General features: G+C 41.2%; 1 protein-coding gene across 2 annotated transcripts in view; it reads left to right on the top strand.

The window, feature by feature from the left end:
- Positions 1 to 13,330, top strand: part of LOC126162042 (CCAAT/enhancer-binding protein zeta) — a 222,087-nt gene that overhangs the window by 41,399 nt on the left and 167,358 nt on the right. For both annotated transcript variants that reach the window (XM_049918275.1, XM_049918274.1), the window contains exon 5: positions 2,017 to 2,300. In XM_049918275.1, the coding sequence (XP_049774232.1) occupies positions 2,017 to 2,300 (284 nt within the window). The remainder of the gene's footprint in view (positions 1 to 2,016; positions 2,301 to 13,330) is intronic.

The raw sequence follows: 13,330 nt of genomic DNA on the forward strand, positions 1-13,330 counted from the left end.
CTGCTGCAACTCTTGACGCTGTATCAAAAACACATGAGAATGGACATATTGCAACAATGTTTGACCTATTTTAGGAGAAACAAACAAGATTTTTCGTGCCACTTTGTGACCACAGATGAAACTTCGGTGCACTACTATACCCCAGAGACAAAACAACAGTCAAAGCAGTGGAAACATGCTGATTCTCTGCCACCAAAGAAAGCAAAGATAATTCCTTCGGCGGGAAAGGTCATGGCAGCAGTGTTCTGGGATGTGAAGGGGATTCTGTTTGTAGATTATCTCCCCACTGGGCAAACAATTACTGGAGAATGCTATGCTAACGTCCTGGACAAATTGCCAGGTTTAGCAAGGAAGAAAGTCATCTTCCATCAAGACAATGCGCGCCCGCACACATGTGCCATCGCCATGGCACAATTACACAAACTAAGGTATGAATGTTGCCACTCCCGCCTTGTTCACCTGATATGGCTCTGTCAGACTTCCATCTCTTCCCAGAACTGAAAATGTTTCTTGGTGGACGAAGATTCACTTCAAACGAAGAATTGATAGCTGGAGTTGACAACTATTTTGCAGGCCTGGAGGAAACGCATTTGCGAGGTGGGATCAAGGCACTGGAATATTGTTGGACCAAGTGCATTAATCTATAAGGAGACTACATTGAAAAATAAAAAAAAGTTTCAGCGCTGTAAATACTTTTTTTTCTGTTCCATTCCAAGAACTTTTCACACCACACTTGTATCTCAGTATGTCCGTTCAAAACGGAGAAATGCAATGGCACATTGCACTGAATACTATAGGAACATGTCTAGTAAAACACTGTGGTGTTCAGACTACATTTAAGTTGAGGAAAACTTTACTTCACTTACCTTCACCAAATGAGGTGGCGCAGTAGTTAGCACACTGGACACTGGACTCGCATTTGGGAGGGGAGGGGACTGGGGGGGGGGGGGGGATGGTTCAAACCCACATCCAGCCATCCTGATTTAGGTTTGCATGATTTCCTTAAACCACTTCAGGTGAATTCCAAGATGGTTCCTGTGAAAGGGCACGGCTGAATTCCTTACGCATCGTTCCCTAATCTGATTGAACTGATGACCTCTCTATTTGGTCTCATCCCCTAAATCAACCAACCAACCATCACTTACCTTTAGGTGTTACCTTTCCCTTGCATGTGGCAGTTAAAATCCTGGTCGTCCTTGTACATGGACCTACATCTTGTTGCAGTTGTATCACAGCATTCTCTTGTGTTATTTGGTTATTAAAAATCTTTCAGAAATGATGACTTACATGGTCTTCTCTTTCTTCTGTTGATGTTGGGTGTGGTGATGCCAATGTTGTTTGTGTTGCTGCTGATGCCTTTATTCTTAAAGCTTAATTGTCATCTTCACCAACCTGAATCCATTCCCTATATTGTCACGTTTAGCTCAACTTATATTTTTCCTGGTCCTATTTAGGTATAGGTTGTGCTTAGTGAAACTCTGTCGACTGTAATGAACAGCTACCTACAAAATAAGAAATAAGTCAGGTTTTGTCAGTTCTGTATCAACATGCTTCACAGTACAATTAAAATTTGGCTGGTGATAGTGTAGTAACAGTTCAGCAAAATCACGCAGCAGAAAATTTTCTATATGACAGTACACATTGTTAAACTTACAGCTGGCTGAAAAAAGAAACACACACACACACACACACACACACACACACACACACACACACAGAGAGAGAGAGAGAGAGAGAGAGAGAGAGAGAGAGATCGCAAATTGTATTCTGTAGATTTGTTTGGTGCAAGTTAATGATTTAATTGGTATTGCCCTATTACTTTGTTATTTTGTGCAAAGTATAAATATTATTTTATCTGGTTTAGGCTCTTCTCTTTTTCAACGTATCAAGTAAATTTAATGTTTTAGAAGACAGTGCAGTCAGTGAACAGAATTGCAAATGAATTTGTAGTAGCTTTGGTTGTTTTGCCTAATTCAGTATGTAATATAACACTAACATAAAGTGTTTCTTTAACAGACACTCTGACAGAACTTTTTATGGCTGATCTACTTCCTCCACACCGAAAGCTGAAAACTTTTGAATCCAGGCCTCATGTCATCTTGCAGGGGTTAAGTGAAGGAAATAAAGCCAAGAGACAAAAGTACCTCATGTACTGGTTTTTTGAAGATCAACTCAAGGAATTGTACATGACATTTGTACAGTCACTACAGTCTGTCTCCCATGATTCTGTGGACAAGAATAAAGAGAAAGCTATAACAGCTTTCTATAAACTGCTTGCAGGGAATCCTGAACTAGAAAGTGTAAGTTTCAAATGTGACCATTCGTGGCACTTAATATTTATTGATCTTTACCTTAGTATCATTAATATTCAAAGTGATAACAGTATTATGGACAAAACAAAATTTACTCACCTTCATAATATGCACATATGCAGTATGTATGAAGGTTAATTGCTAAGTAGTGTCTCCACGGAAATAACACACCAATCGCCAGAACCAGTTAAAATCAAACTATGAAACAAACTAAAACATTTTGTGTGAAGCCTCTTCGAAGAACTGCATTTATTGCAAGCTATCATAGTGAAAGGGTGTTCAGTAAGTTTTCTGTTTGATTCAAGCAGTATTCAATAGAAGCTGTTATAAGTGGAAGATGTTGATATAGTGGATACTAACAGGTAAACAAAAGTTTCGTATGGTAATAAGAGTATTAATGTGAAAAATGCGTGACAGCAGCTCAAGAGGTGAAGGTTGCTACACTCAGATTGTTCTGCTGCTACTGAGGACTTTAAAACTGTTGAGGAGACTTGATCCATCAGACAACCAAAAGTTCCCTCCTCTATAGAAATTTAAGAACGTGTGGGTCAAACTGATTTTTGTTCTCACTGTTTAACTTGACTGTTTGTGCTTGCAGTGACTCCCAGGACTGAAAATTTACTAATTGCTTCTGTTTTGTTACATGGCAGAAGATGAATTTTTTCTCTACATCATTACCACTGGAAATTAAATTTGGGTCCACTTTATGAATCCTAAATAAAATGACAAATCATTGATATTGGCACAAAGTATCATAACAGAAAAAAGGTTCAAAACACTGATATCAGTTGGAAACCAAATTATGTTATCATTTAGAATGACTGAAACAAGTGACTGTTTAACCACAGATCATTACATCATTATTGTTGTTTTGGGGTGTTCAGTGTGAGGCCTCATTTGATGCAACTAGCCACACTAGTTTATCCCGTGCAAGCCTTTTCATATTTACGCAACTGCTGTAACCTGTATCTACTTGGAGCTTCTTAATGTAGTCAAGCTTTGGTCTCACTCTACAATTTTTTATCCCACAAACTTCCATCCATTACCAAATTGAGGATACCTTAATGCTTCAGGATGTATCCTGCCAAGTTGTGCTATAAACTTCTTTTCTCCTTGCTTCAGTTAAGAACCTCTTCAATACGTACCTGATTTATCCATCAAGCCTTCACCTTTCCTCTGTAGCATCGAATTTCAGAAGTTTCTGTTCTCTTCTTATCTGAACTGTTTATTGTCCACAGTTCACTTCCATTAAAAAATTCTGTTTCATAAATGCTTTTCCTGCTGTTGCAAGTCTGTACTTCAGCCATTGATAGTTATTTTGCTACCTAAATACCACAACTCTACTACTTTTAGTGTTCATTTTGTAATCTGACACCTGCAGAATCGCCAAATTGAAATCAACTACATTGTATTACTCTTGTTTTATTTTTGATGATGATCATTTTATTACCTCTTTTTAAGATACTATCCAATCAGTTCATCTTATCTTCCAAGTCATTTTCTGACTCTGACTGAATTACATTGCCACTGGCAAACCATAAAATTTGTTTTCTTCTCTAAAAAATTCAGTTCATTTTTACCAATCATTCTTTGGTTTTATTTACAGTGCGTTCAGTGGGTAGATTGAAAAATGAGGGGGGATAGCCTCTTTTCTCAACTTCCATCTCCCTGTCATATCCTTTGACTCTAATAATAATTGTCAGGTTTCTTTATTAGTTTTAGTTAACCTTTGGTTCCTTATACTTTATCACTGCTACTTTCTGAATTTCAAAGAGTGTATTCCAGTCAATATTGCCAAAAGCTTTCTCTGAATCTACAGATTCTGTAAATGTGGCTTTGTCTTTCTTCATTCTGTCATACTCTCCAATCAGTTCATCTTATCTTCCAAGTCATTTTCTGACTCTGACTGAATTACATTGCCACTGGCAAACCATAAAATTTGTTTTCTTCTCTAAAAAATTCAGTTCATTTTTACCAATCATTCTTTGGTTTTATTTACAGTGCGTTCAGTGGGTAGATTGAAAAATGAGGGGGGATAGCCTCTTTTCTCAACTTCCATCTCCCTGTCATATCCTTTGACTCTAATAATAATTGTCAGGTTTCTTTATTAGTTTTAGTTAACCTTTGGTTCCTTATACTTTATCACTGCTACTTTCTGAATGTCAAAGAGTGTATTCCAGTCAATATTGCCAAAAGCTTTCTCTGAATCTACAGGTTTTGTAAATGTGGCTTTGTCTTTCTTCATTCTGTCATTGTAGATAAGTCATAGGGTGAGTTTTCCCTATGATGTTTGTACATTTCTTTGCTAATCAAACTGATCCCCCCCCCCCCCCCCCCCAATTTGGCTGCTACACTTTTCCAGTCTTCTGCGAATTATTTGTATTAGTGTTTGACAACCATGGCTTATTATACTGACAATTCAGTAACATTTGCCCATGTTAGTACCAGCTTTTTTTTTTGAAGTGGGATTATTGCTTTCTTCTTGAAGCCTAAGGGTACTTCACCAGTCTCATATATCTTGTACACCAGGTGGAATACTTTTTTTCATTGTTGGTTCCCCAGAAAGATCTAAATAGTTCTGAGGGAATGTTTCTACTTCTGGTGCCTTCTTTTTACTTAGATCTTTCAGTCCTCTGTCAAATTCCTCTCACAATATGATGCCTACCATCACATGTTCATCTAGATCCTCTTGTCTTTCCACAACATCTTCAAGTTTCTATCTGTTTTTAGCTTTTCTGTATATAAATTTCACTTTCCAGCCTTTCATTCTTTGTTCAGTACTGGCTTTCCATCTGAGCTCTTGATATTCATACAGCTGCTTTCATTTCCGAAAAGGATTCTTTGATTTCCTTGTATACAGTACTTATCTTTCCCATAGTAGTAAAGATTTCTACAGCTTTGCATTTCTGGTATCAGTATCATTTTTAAACGTCCATATTGTCTTGTCTTTCTACAGTCTTTGTCATTCTTACATTCTCTCCTTTGGTCGGTTAAATTCTATATCTCATACTTTAATCAAGGATTACTGCTGGGGATGTGTTTTTGCCTATTCAGTCCTCTGCTACATTCAGTAATTCATATTTCAGAACTGCTCATTAATCTTTATTACGTTCTTTTCCTCTGTTTCAAACAACAGTTGCCTAATGCGAACTCTCTTTGAAACTCTCAACAACCTATGGCTCTTTCAACTTATCCAGGTCCCATCCCATGATTTCGGTCCCATTCCCATGATTTCATACATTTATGTTTTGTGTTCACACCTCCTGCTCCAAATGTTTTGCAGTAGAATCTGGTTTGGAAGTGTCTGTCTTGTCATCTGTCTTCCCCTTCTATTTATCTATCTTTTTGTATACACATATAAATTAAAGTCCCCTGCCACTATTTCTGTCTGTGCATTCAGGCTAATCTCAGGAACGACTGCTGGGATTATAATACGGTAGACTGATTCATGGAGGAAGGTTTGTGCAGACATAAATTCAAAATATTTCATACAAATTGACCCAGCTATAAAGAAGTCCCCTGCCACTGTGAAAATGGTGTCATTGCCATCTAGTGGTGAGTGGCAGAACATGGAATCACATAAGGCCATATGAGACTGCAGCCCCAGGCTGGCAAAAGCTACTCTTATCCAGAGGCCAGTGCCAGCTACTACTGACTTCCTAACTGACCTGTGGTGCAGGGCGTAAGCTGATAAGAGCAGGATTTTTGATGCAGAGTTAATATATAAGGGGTGCAAAGGAAATGTGGGAAAAGTCACACACAAAATGTAGCTTGTGTTGGACTGTCGCCGAGCAGTGTGTCATCAGTGCGCAAGTAGCAGCAAGTGGCTTACTTAGCGCTCATAGAAGTGTAGTAGTCAAGTTGAAAATTTGTTTGAGTGTTCTTAGCGAACTTGTTTAGTTAAATCCGCCAAATCATTGTGTAGTTTCGTATTTAGCAGGGGCAGATTTGCATTTTAATATCTGTGATATGTAAAGTCACATAGTCGTCTGTCATTTGTTTATTTCTTTCAGATAGTCTTTGTACTCTACTGACAGTACAGTTAGCCTTCTGCCGCTGAGCAGTGTGTCAGCAGTGCGCAAGTAGCAGCATTACTGCATTTGCTAGGCAGTCTTGTATTTTAATAACTGTTTAAATTTTGTGTTGAATTGTTTGTGCTCTCTGTAGATTAGTTCAGATGTTCTTTGCACAACAGTATTTAGCATGGATAGGGACTGCGACTACTGTGTTCAGATGCGGGCTGAATTGGCATCCCTTCGCTCCCAGCTTCAGGCAGTGTTGGCTTCGGTCACACAGCTTGAGGCTGTTGCCAATGGGCATCACTGTGGGGGTCCGGACGGGGGTTTGTTGGGGATGACCAGCTCGCCCCACGCATTCCCCGATTGGACTACGGCTGTGCCTGCCCGGGATACTGCCCACATTGAGGCTGACCCCTCACCCATGGTAGAGTGGGAGGTCGTCTTGAGGTGTGGCAGGGAGCGAAAGACATTCTGGAGGGCTGAATGGAAGGCCTTTCCAGTTTGTCTGACGAACCGGTTTCAGGCTCTGTCTCCGGCTGATACTGATCTTCTGCCGGATATGGCTGCTTGTCCTGTTCCAGAGGTTACCCCTCAGTCTGCAAGATCCGGGCGGTCGCAGAGGGTGGACTTACTGGTAGTTGGGAGCTCCAACGTCAGGTGCGTTATGGGGCCGCTTAGAGATATGGCTGCAAGGGAGGGGAAGAAAACCAATGTGCACTCCGTGTGCATACCAGGGGGAGTCATTCCAGATGTGGAAAGGGTCCTTCCGGATGCCATGAAGGGTACAGGGTGCACCCATCTGCAGGTGGTCGCTCATGTCGTCACCAATGATGTGTGTTGCTATGGATCGGAGGAAATCCTCTCTGGCTTCCGGTGGCTATCTGATTTGGTGAAGACTGCCAGTCTCGCTAGCAGGATAAAAGCAGAGCTTACCATCTGCAGCATCGTCGACAGGACTGACTGTGGACTTTTGGTACAGAGCCGAGTGGAGGGTCTGAATCGGAGGCCGAGATGGTTCTGCAACTGTGTGGGCTGCAGATTCCTCATGCGCCATAGAATGGTGGGGTTTCAGGTTCTGCTGGATGGGTCAGGAGTCCATTGCACACAGCAGGCAGCTACAGAGGTAGCAGGGGTTATGTGGCATGGACTGGGCAGTTTTTTTAGGTTAGATGGCCTCGGGCAAGTACAGAAAGGGCAACAGCCTTAAAGGGTGCGGGACAAAGTCAGGACATGCAGGGACCAAGCAGCAGTCGGTATTGTAATTGTTAACTGTCGAAGCTGCGTTGGTAAAGTATCAGAACTTCAAGCGCTGATAGAAAACACCGCAGCTGAAATCGTTATAGGTATGGAAAGCTGGCTGAAGCCAGAGATAAATTCTGCTGAAATTTTTACAGAGGCACAGACGGTGTTTAGAAAGGATAGATTGCATGCTACCGGTGGTGGCGTGTTTGTTGCTGTTAGTAGTAGTTTATCCTGTAGTGAAATAGAAGTGGATAGTTCCTGTGAATTATTATGGGTGGAGGTTATACTCAACAATCGAGCTAGGTTAATAATCGGCTCCTTTTACCGACCTCCCGACTCAGCAGCATTAGTGGCAGAACAACTGAGAGAAAATCTGGAGTACATTTCACATAAATTTCCTCAGCATGTGATAGTCTTAGGTGGAGATTTAAATTTACCAGATGTAGACTGGGACACTCAGATGTTTAGGACGGGTGGTAGGGACATAGCATTGAGTGACATTATACTGAGTGCACTTTGCGAAAATTACCTAGAGCAATTAAACAGACCTACTGATAACAAACAGACCCTAACTTTTCAACTCTGTAAGTGCAGAACAGGGAATCGGTGATCATAAGGCCATTGCAGCATCCCTGAATATGGAAGTAAATAGGAATATAAAAAAAGGGAGAAAGGTTTCCCTGTTTATGAAAAGTAATAGGAGGCAGATTTTAAACTACCTAACAGATCAAAACGAAAATTTCTGTTCCGACACTGACAATGTTGAGTGTTTATGGAAAAAGTTCAAGGCAATCATAAAATGTGTTTCAGACAGGTATGTGCCAAGTAAAACTGTGAGGGATGAGAAAAACCCACCTTGGTTCAATAACAAAGTTAGGAAACTACTGCAAAAGCAAAGAGAGCTTCACTGCAAATTTAAATGCAGCCAAAACCTCTCAGACAAACAGAAGCTAAATGATGTAAAAGTTAGCATAAGGAGGGCTATGCGTGAAGCGTTCAGTGAATTTGAAAGTAAAATTCTATGTACCGACTTGACAGAAAATCGTAGGAAGTTCTGCTCTTACATTAAATCAGTAAGTGGATCGAAACAGCATATCCAGAGACTCTGGGATGATAATGGCATTGAAACAGAGGATGACACACATAAAGCTGAAATACTAAACACCTTTTTCCAAAGCTGTTTCACAGAGGAAGATCGCACTGCAGTTCCTTCTCTAAATCCTCACATGAACGAAAAAATGGCTGACATCGAAACAAGTGTCCAAGGAATAGAAAAGCAACTGAAATCACTCAACAGAGGAAAGTCCACTGGACCTGACGGGATACCAATTCGATTCTACACAGAGTATGCGAAAGAACTTGCCTCCCTTCTAACAGCCGTGTACCACAAGTCTCTAGAGGAACAGAAGGTTCCAAATGATTGGAAAAGAGCACAGGTAGTTCCAGTTTTCAAGAAGGGTCGTCGAGCAGATGCGCAAAACTATAGGCTTGTATCTCTGACATCGATCTGTTGTAGAATTTTAGAACATGTTTTTTGCTCGCGTATCATGTCATTTCTGGAAACCCAGAATCTACTCTGTAGGAACCAACATGGATTCTGGAAAGAGCGATCGTGTGAGACCCAACTCGCTTTATTTGTTCATGAGACACAGAAAATATTAGATACAGGCTCCCAGGAAGATGCTATTTTCCTTGACTTCCGGAAGGCGTTCGATACAGTGCCACATTGTCGCCTGATAAACAAAGTAAGAGCTTATGGAATATCAGACTAGCTGTGTGGCTGGATTCAAGAGTTTTTAGCAAACAGAACACAGCATGTTGTTCTCAATGGAGACACGTCTACAGATGTTAAAGTAACATCTGGTGTGTCACAGGGGAGTGTTATGGGACCACTGCTTTTTGCAATATATATAAATGACCTAGTAGATAGTGTCAGAAGTTCCATGCGGCTTTTTGCGGATGATGCTGTGGTGTACAGAGAAGTTGCAGCATTAGAAAATTGCAGCGAAATGCAGGAAGATCTGCAACAGATAGGCACTTGGTGCAGGGAGTGACAACTGACCCTTAACATAGACAAATGTAATGTATTACGAATACATAGAAATAAGGATCCTTAGTTGTATGATTATATGATAGCGGAACAAACACTGGTAGCAGTTACTTCTGTAAGATATCTGGGAGTATGCGTGCAGAACGATTTGAAGTGGAATGATCATATAAAATTAATTGTTGGTAAGGCGGGAGCCTGGTTGAGATTCATTGGGAGAGTCCCTGGAAAATGTAGTCCATCAACAAAGGAGGTGGCTTACAAAACACTCGTTTGACCTATACTTAAGTATTGCTCGTCAGTGTGGTAACCATACCAGGTCGGGTTGACAGAGGAGATAGAGAAGATCCAAAGAAGAGTGGTGTGTTTCATCACAGGGTTATTTGGTAAGCGTGATAGTGTTACGGAGATGTTTAGCAAACTCAAGTGGCAGACTCTGCAAGAGAGGTGCTCTGCATCACGGTGTAGCTTGCTGTCCAGGTTTTGAGAGGGTGCGTTTCTGGATGAGGTATCGAATATGTTGCTTCCCCCTACTTATACCTCCTGAGGAGATCACGAATGTAAAATTAGAGAGGTTCGAGCGCGCACAGAGGCCTTCCGGCAGTCGTTCTTCCCACGAACCATACGCGACTGGAACAGGAAAGGGAGGTAATGACAGTGGCACGTAAAGTGCCCTCCGCCACACACCGTTGGGTGGCTTGCGGAGTATAAATGTAGATATAGATGTAGACTGGCACTGGGTCAGTTGGCCAGCAAGTGGCCATTGCTTGGGCCAAACTGCGTTGCGATTGGGTGGACCACATCATACGCGCACTGCAATTTGGTGGCCGGCAATGTTTGTGCCTTTTGAGAACTTTCCTGGTGAGCACTTCCCATATCATTTCAGTTAAATGAAAGTGATGTTATTCAGTTACATATCATTGTTCTCTGAATTTTCATCATAACTATTCATTGCTCCGTAAACAAAATTATCGCTATGCCAGTAAAGTCATCCGTCCTTAGACAGTTAATGGTACCCCCGTGAAGCTAGGGCGGGTCCCTAGTTCTATTATACAGGGTCATCAGAAACAGTCTGAAAAGCTTGTAAGGGTATTGGAAGGTACTAATTGTTAAGAAAAATTTTGTTATGTTGCACAGTTTCTAAGTTAATTAGCATTGAAGTTAGCCAACTGAGCCATTACATTTGCAGATTCAAGTGAACCACTAGATGCTGTTAGTGTCAGTTATGCTCGTGCTATAGGTGACAGCATACGAGACTGTTCAGCCTTTGGCTCAAGTTCGATCTTACTACCATCCCACGTCTAGTTTGTGGGTCACTCTCATGTTCGGTTTTAGGAAACCAAATTAACACATTTGGCATCACCGTCTCTGGTGGGGTACTGGAATTCATGCATGCAACAGTCTGATTGGCTAACTTCAATGCTGATTATGTCAAAAATGACACAATGTATTGATTTTTTTTAACAATTATCTTTCAGCACAACCTATTTCGTAACTTCCTTACAAGCTTTACAGATTGTTTCTGACCACCCTGTATATCAGAAAACTTTTATTATCTCCAGGTGTCTTCCATTTATACAACCTATTTTGATAATTATTAAACTCATTGTTAGTAATGATTTTATTGTGAACTTTGCAAAACTCTACCATATGGCTTCCTCTTTCATGTTTTCCTCCCAGTCCATGTTCTCCATCTGTTTTTTTCTTCTGTTAGTGTTCCTACCATTGAATTCCAGCCCCCCATTCAAAATTAAATTTTTGTCTGCTGTAACTATCAGAATAATTTCTTTTATTCATCATTCCTACTCTTGTTCTTTTCATCATCTGCTGAGCTTTACACTTGTACGACTGTGTTTGGTTCAGGCTTCTTGTCAGTCTTGGTTACACTAAAACCTTCACTACTCTGTTGTAATATCTTACTTGTATTCCTGTTTTCTCACTCACTATTACTCTAATTCCTCCATTGCACCTATCTGATTGCGTATTGATGACCCTGTGCTCACCTGACGAGAAATCCTGGTCTTCCTGCTACCACACTTCACTAATTCCCATTATCTCCAACTTAAACCTATTAACATCCATTTTCCAAATTCTCTAACCTACTACCCAATTAAGAGTCTAGCACTCCACATTCAGATCCATAGTACACAATATTTCTTTTTCCCATTGACAACATCCTCCAGAATAATCCTGTAGATCCAAATGGGAGACTATGTTTCATCTGGAATATTTTAACCAAGTAGATGCCATTATCATTAAACCAGATACGTAGAAATGTATGTCCTTAAGGAATGTAATATCTGTAACTTTTTTCCCCTTTTCATTAGCCATGCCACTGCACCAAAATAGCAAGGCCATGTTGGCTAATGTTACAAGGCCAGATCAGTCAGTTATCCAGACTGTCACCTCTGCAACTACGAGAAAGGTTGCCACCCCTCTTAGCCTAGCCACTTCATAGATGCCACTCTGACGTGGTTGTGCTTGTGGTATGTCTACCTGTATATCGTGAATGTAATGATAGAAACATTGGAGAGCTACATTTTATGTTTTTACAACCAATTCCTTATTGTTGTATGAATTAAATCATTTATGTTATAGTGATGTTCACTAAAGAGGATCACAGAGTGCTAAATGTGCATTATGAGGTGGATATGATACAGTACTGACATGTGATGTTTAAAGCTTTCCCGGCGTACTGATTGTTCCATAAAAACACGGGAGAACTCCCGGATATCAGTAACGTCCTGCCATGATATTTCGGCGCAGAGTCTTCTGGCCATCTTCAGGTGAGTGCCACTGTAGTAGTACTGGCAAGTACGCACTGAGCTCCGCTATTTAAAGCCGTACTGAAGTGACATTGCGCATGCGCTGCCCAGTGTGCGCGTTCATAACGGCTTCATGCGCTGCGCCTTGCGCCCTCCACTGTGAAAGCCTGGCGTATCGGTATCAGGTCGATACCGACCGTATTTTGGCAGTATGTTGATGACACTTTTGTAGTGTGACCTCATGGTCTGGACCATCTCCAAGAATTTTTACGTCACATGAACTCCATACATGAAAACATAAAGTTTACAGTGGAGATAGAGAAAGATTGTTGTCTGCCTGTCCGCAGCTCGTGGTCGTGCGGTAGCGTTCTCGCTTCCCGCGCCCGGGTTCGATTCCCGGCGGGATCAGGGATTTTCTCTGCCTCGTGATGACTGGGTGTTGTGTGATGTCCTTAGGTTAGTTAGGTTTAAGTAGTTCTAAGTTCTAGGGGACTGATGACCATAGATGTCAAGTCCCATAGCGCTCAGAGCCATTTGGTGCCATTTTGGATTGTTGTCTGCCATTTTTAGACGTCTTGGTGCGACGGAAGAGTGATGGCACACTTGGTCACTCGGTGTACAGAAGGCCCACTCATACAGACCTGTATCTACAAGCTACTAGTTGCCACCATCCAGCACAAACAATGGGCGTTCTCAAAACCTTGATCCACCGTGCCCATACTATCTCTGATGCCGACAGTCTTCAAGCGGAACTGGAACACCTGAAAAAAGTATTTTTGAAGAATGGCTTTTCACCTAGGCAAGTGAACAGAGTGATGAAGACCTACAAATGACGGAACAAGGAAGAGGAAGAGGCCTTCAGGTCGACTGTTTATATAGCATTTATTGGGAATATTTCTTCACAGATAGGCAGAATATTGAGAAAGTATCAAGTGAGAGTCATCT

This window comes from Schistocerca cancellata, chromosome 2 (genome assembly GCF_023864275.1).
Source record: "Schistocerca cancellata isolate TAMUIC-IGC-003103 chromosome 2, iqSchCanc2.1, whole genome shotgun sequence".
Taxonomy (NCBI): domain Eukaryota; kingdom Metazoa; phylum Arthropoda; class Insecta; order Orthoptera; family Acrididae; genus Schistocerca; species Schistocerca cancellata.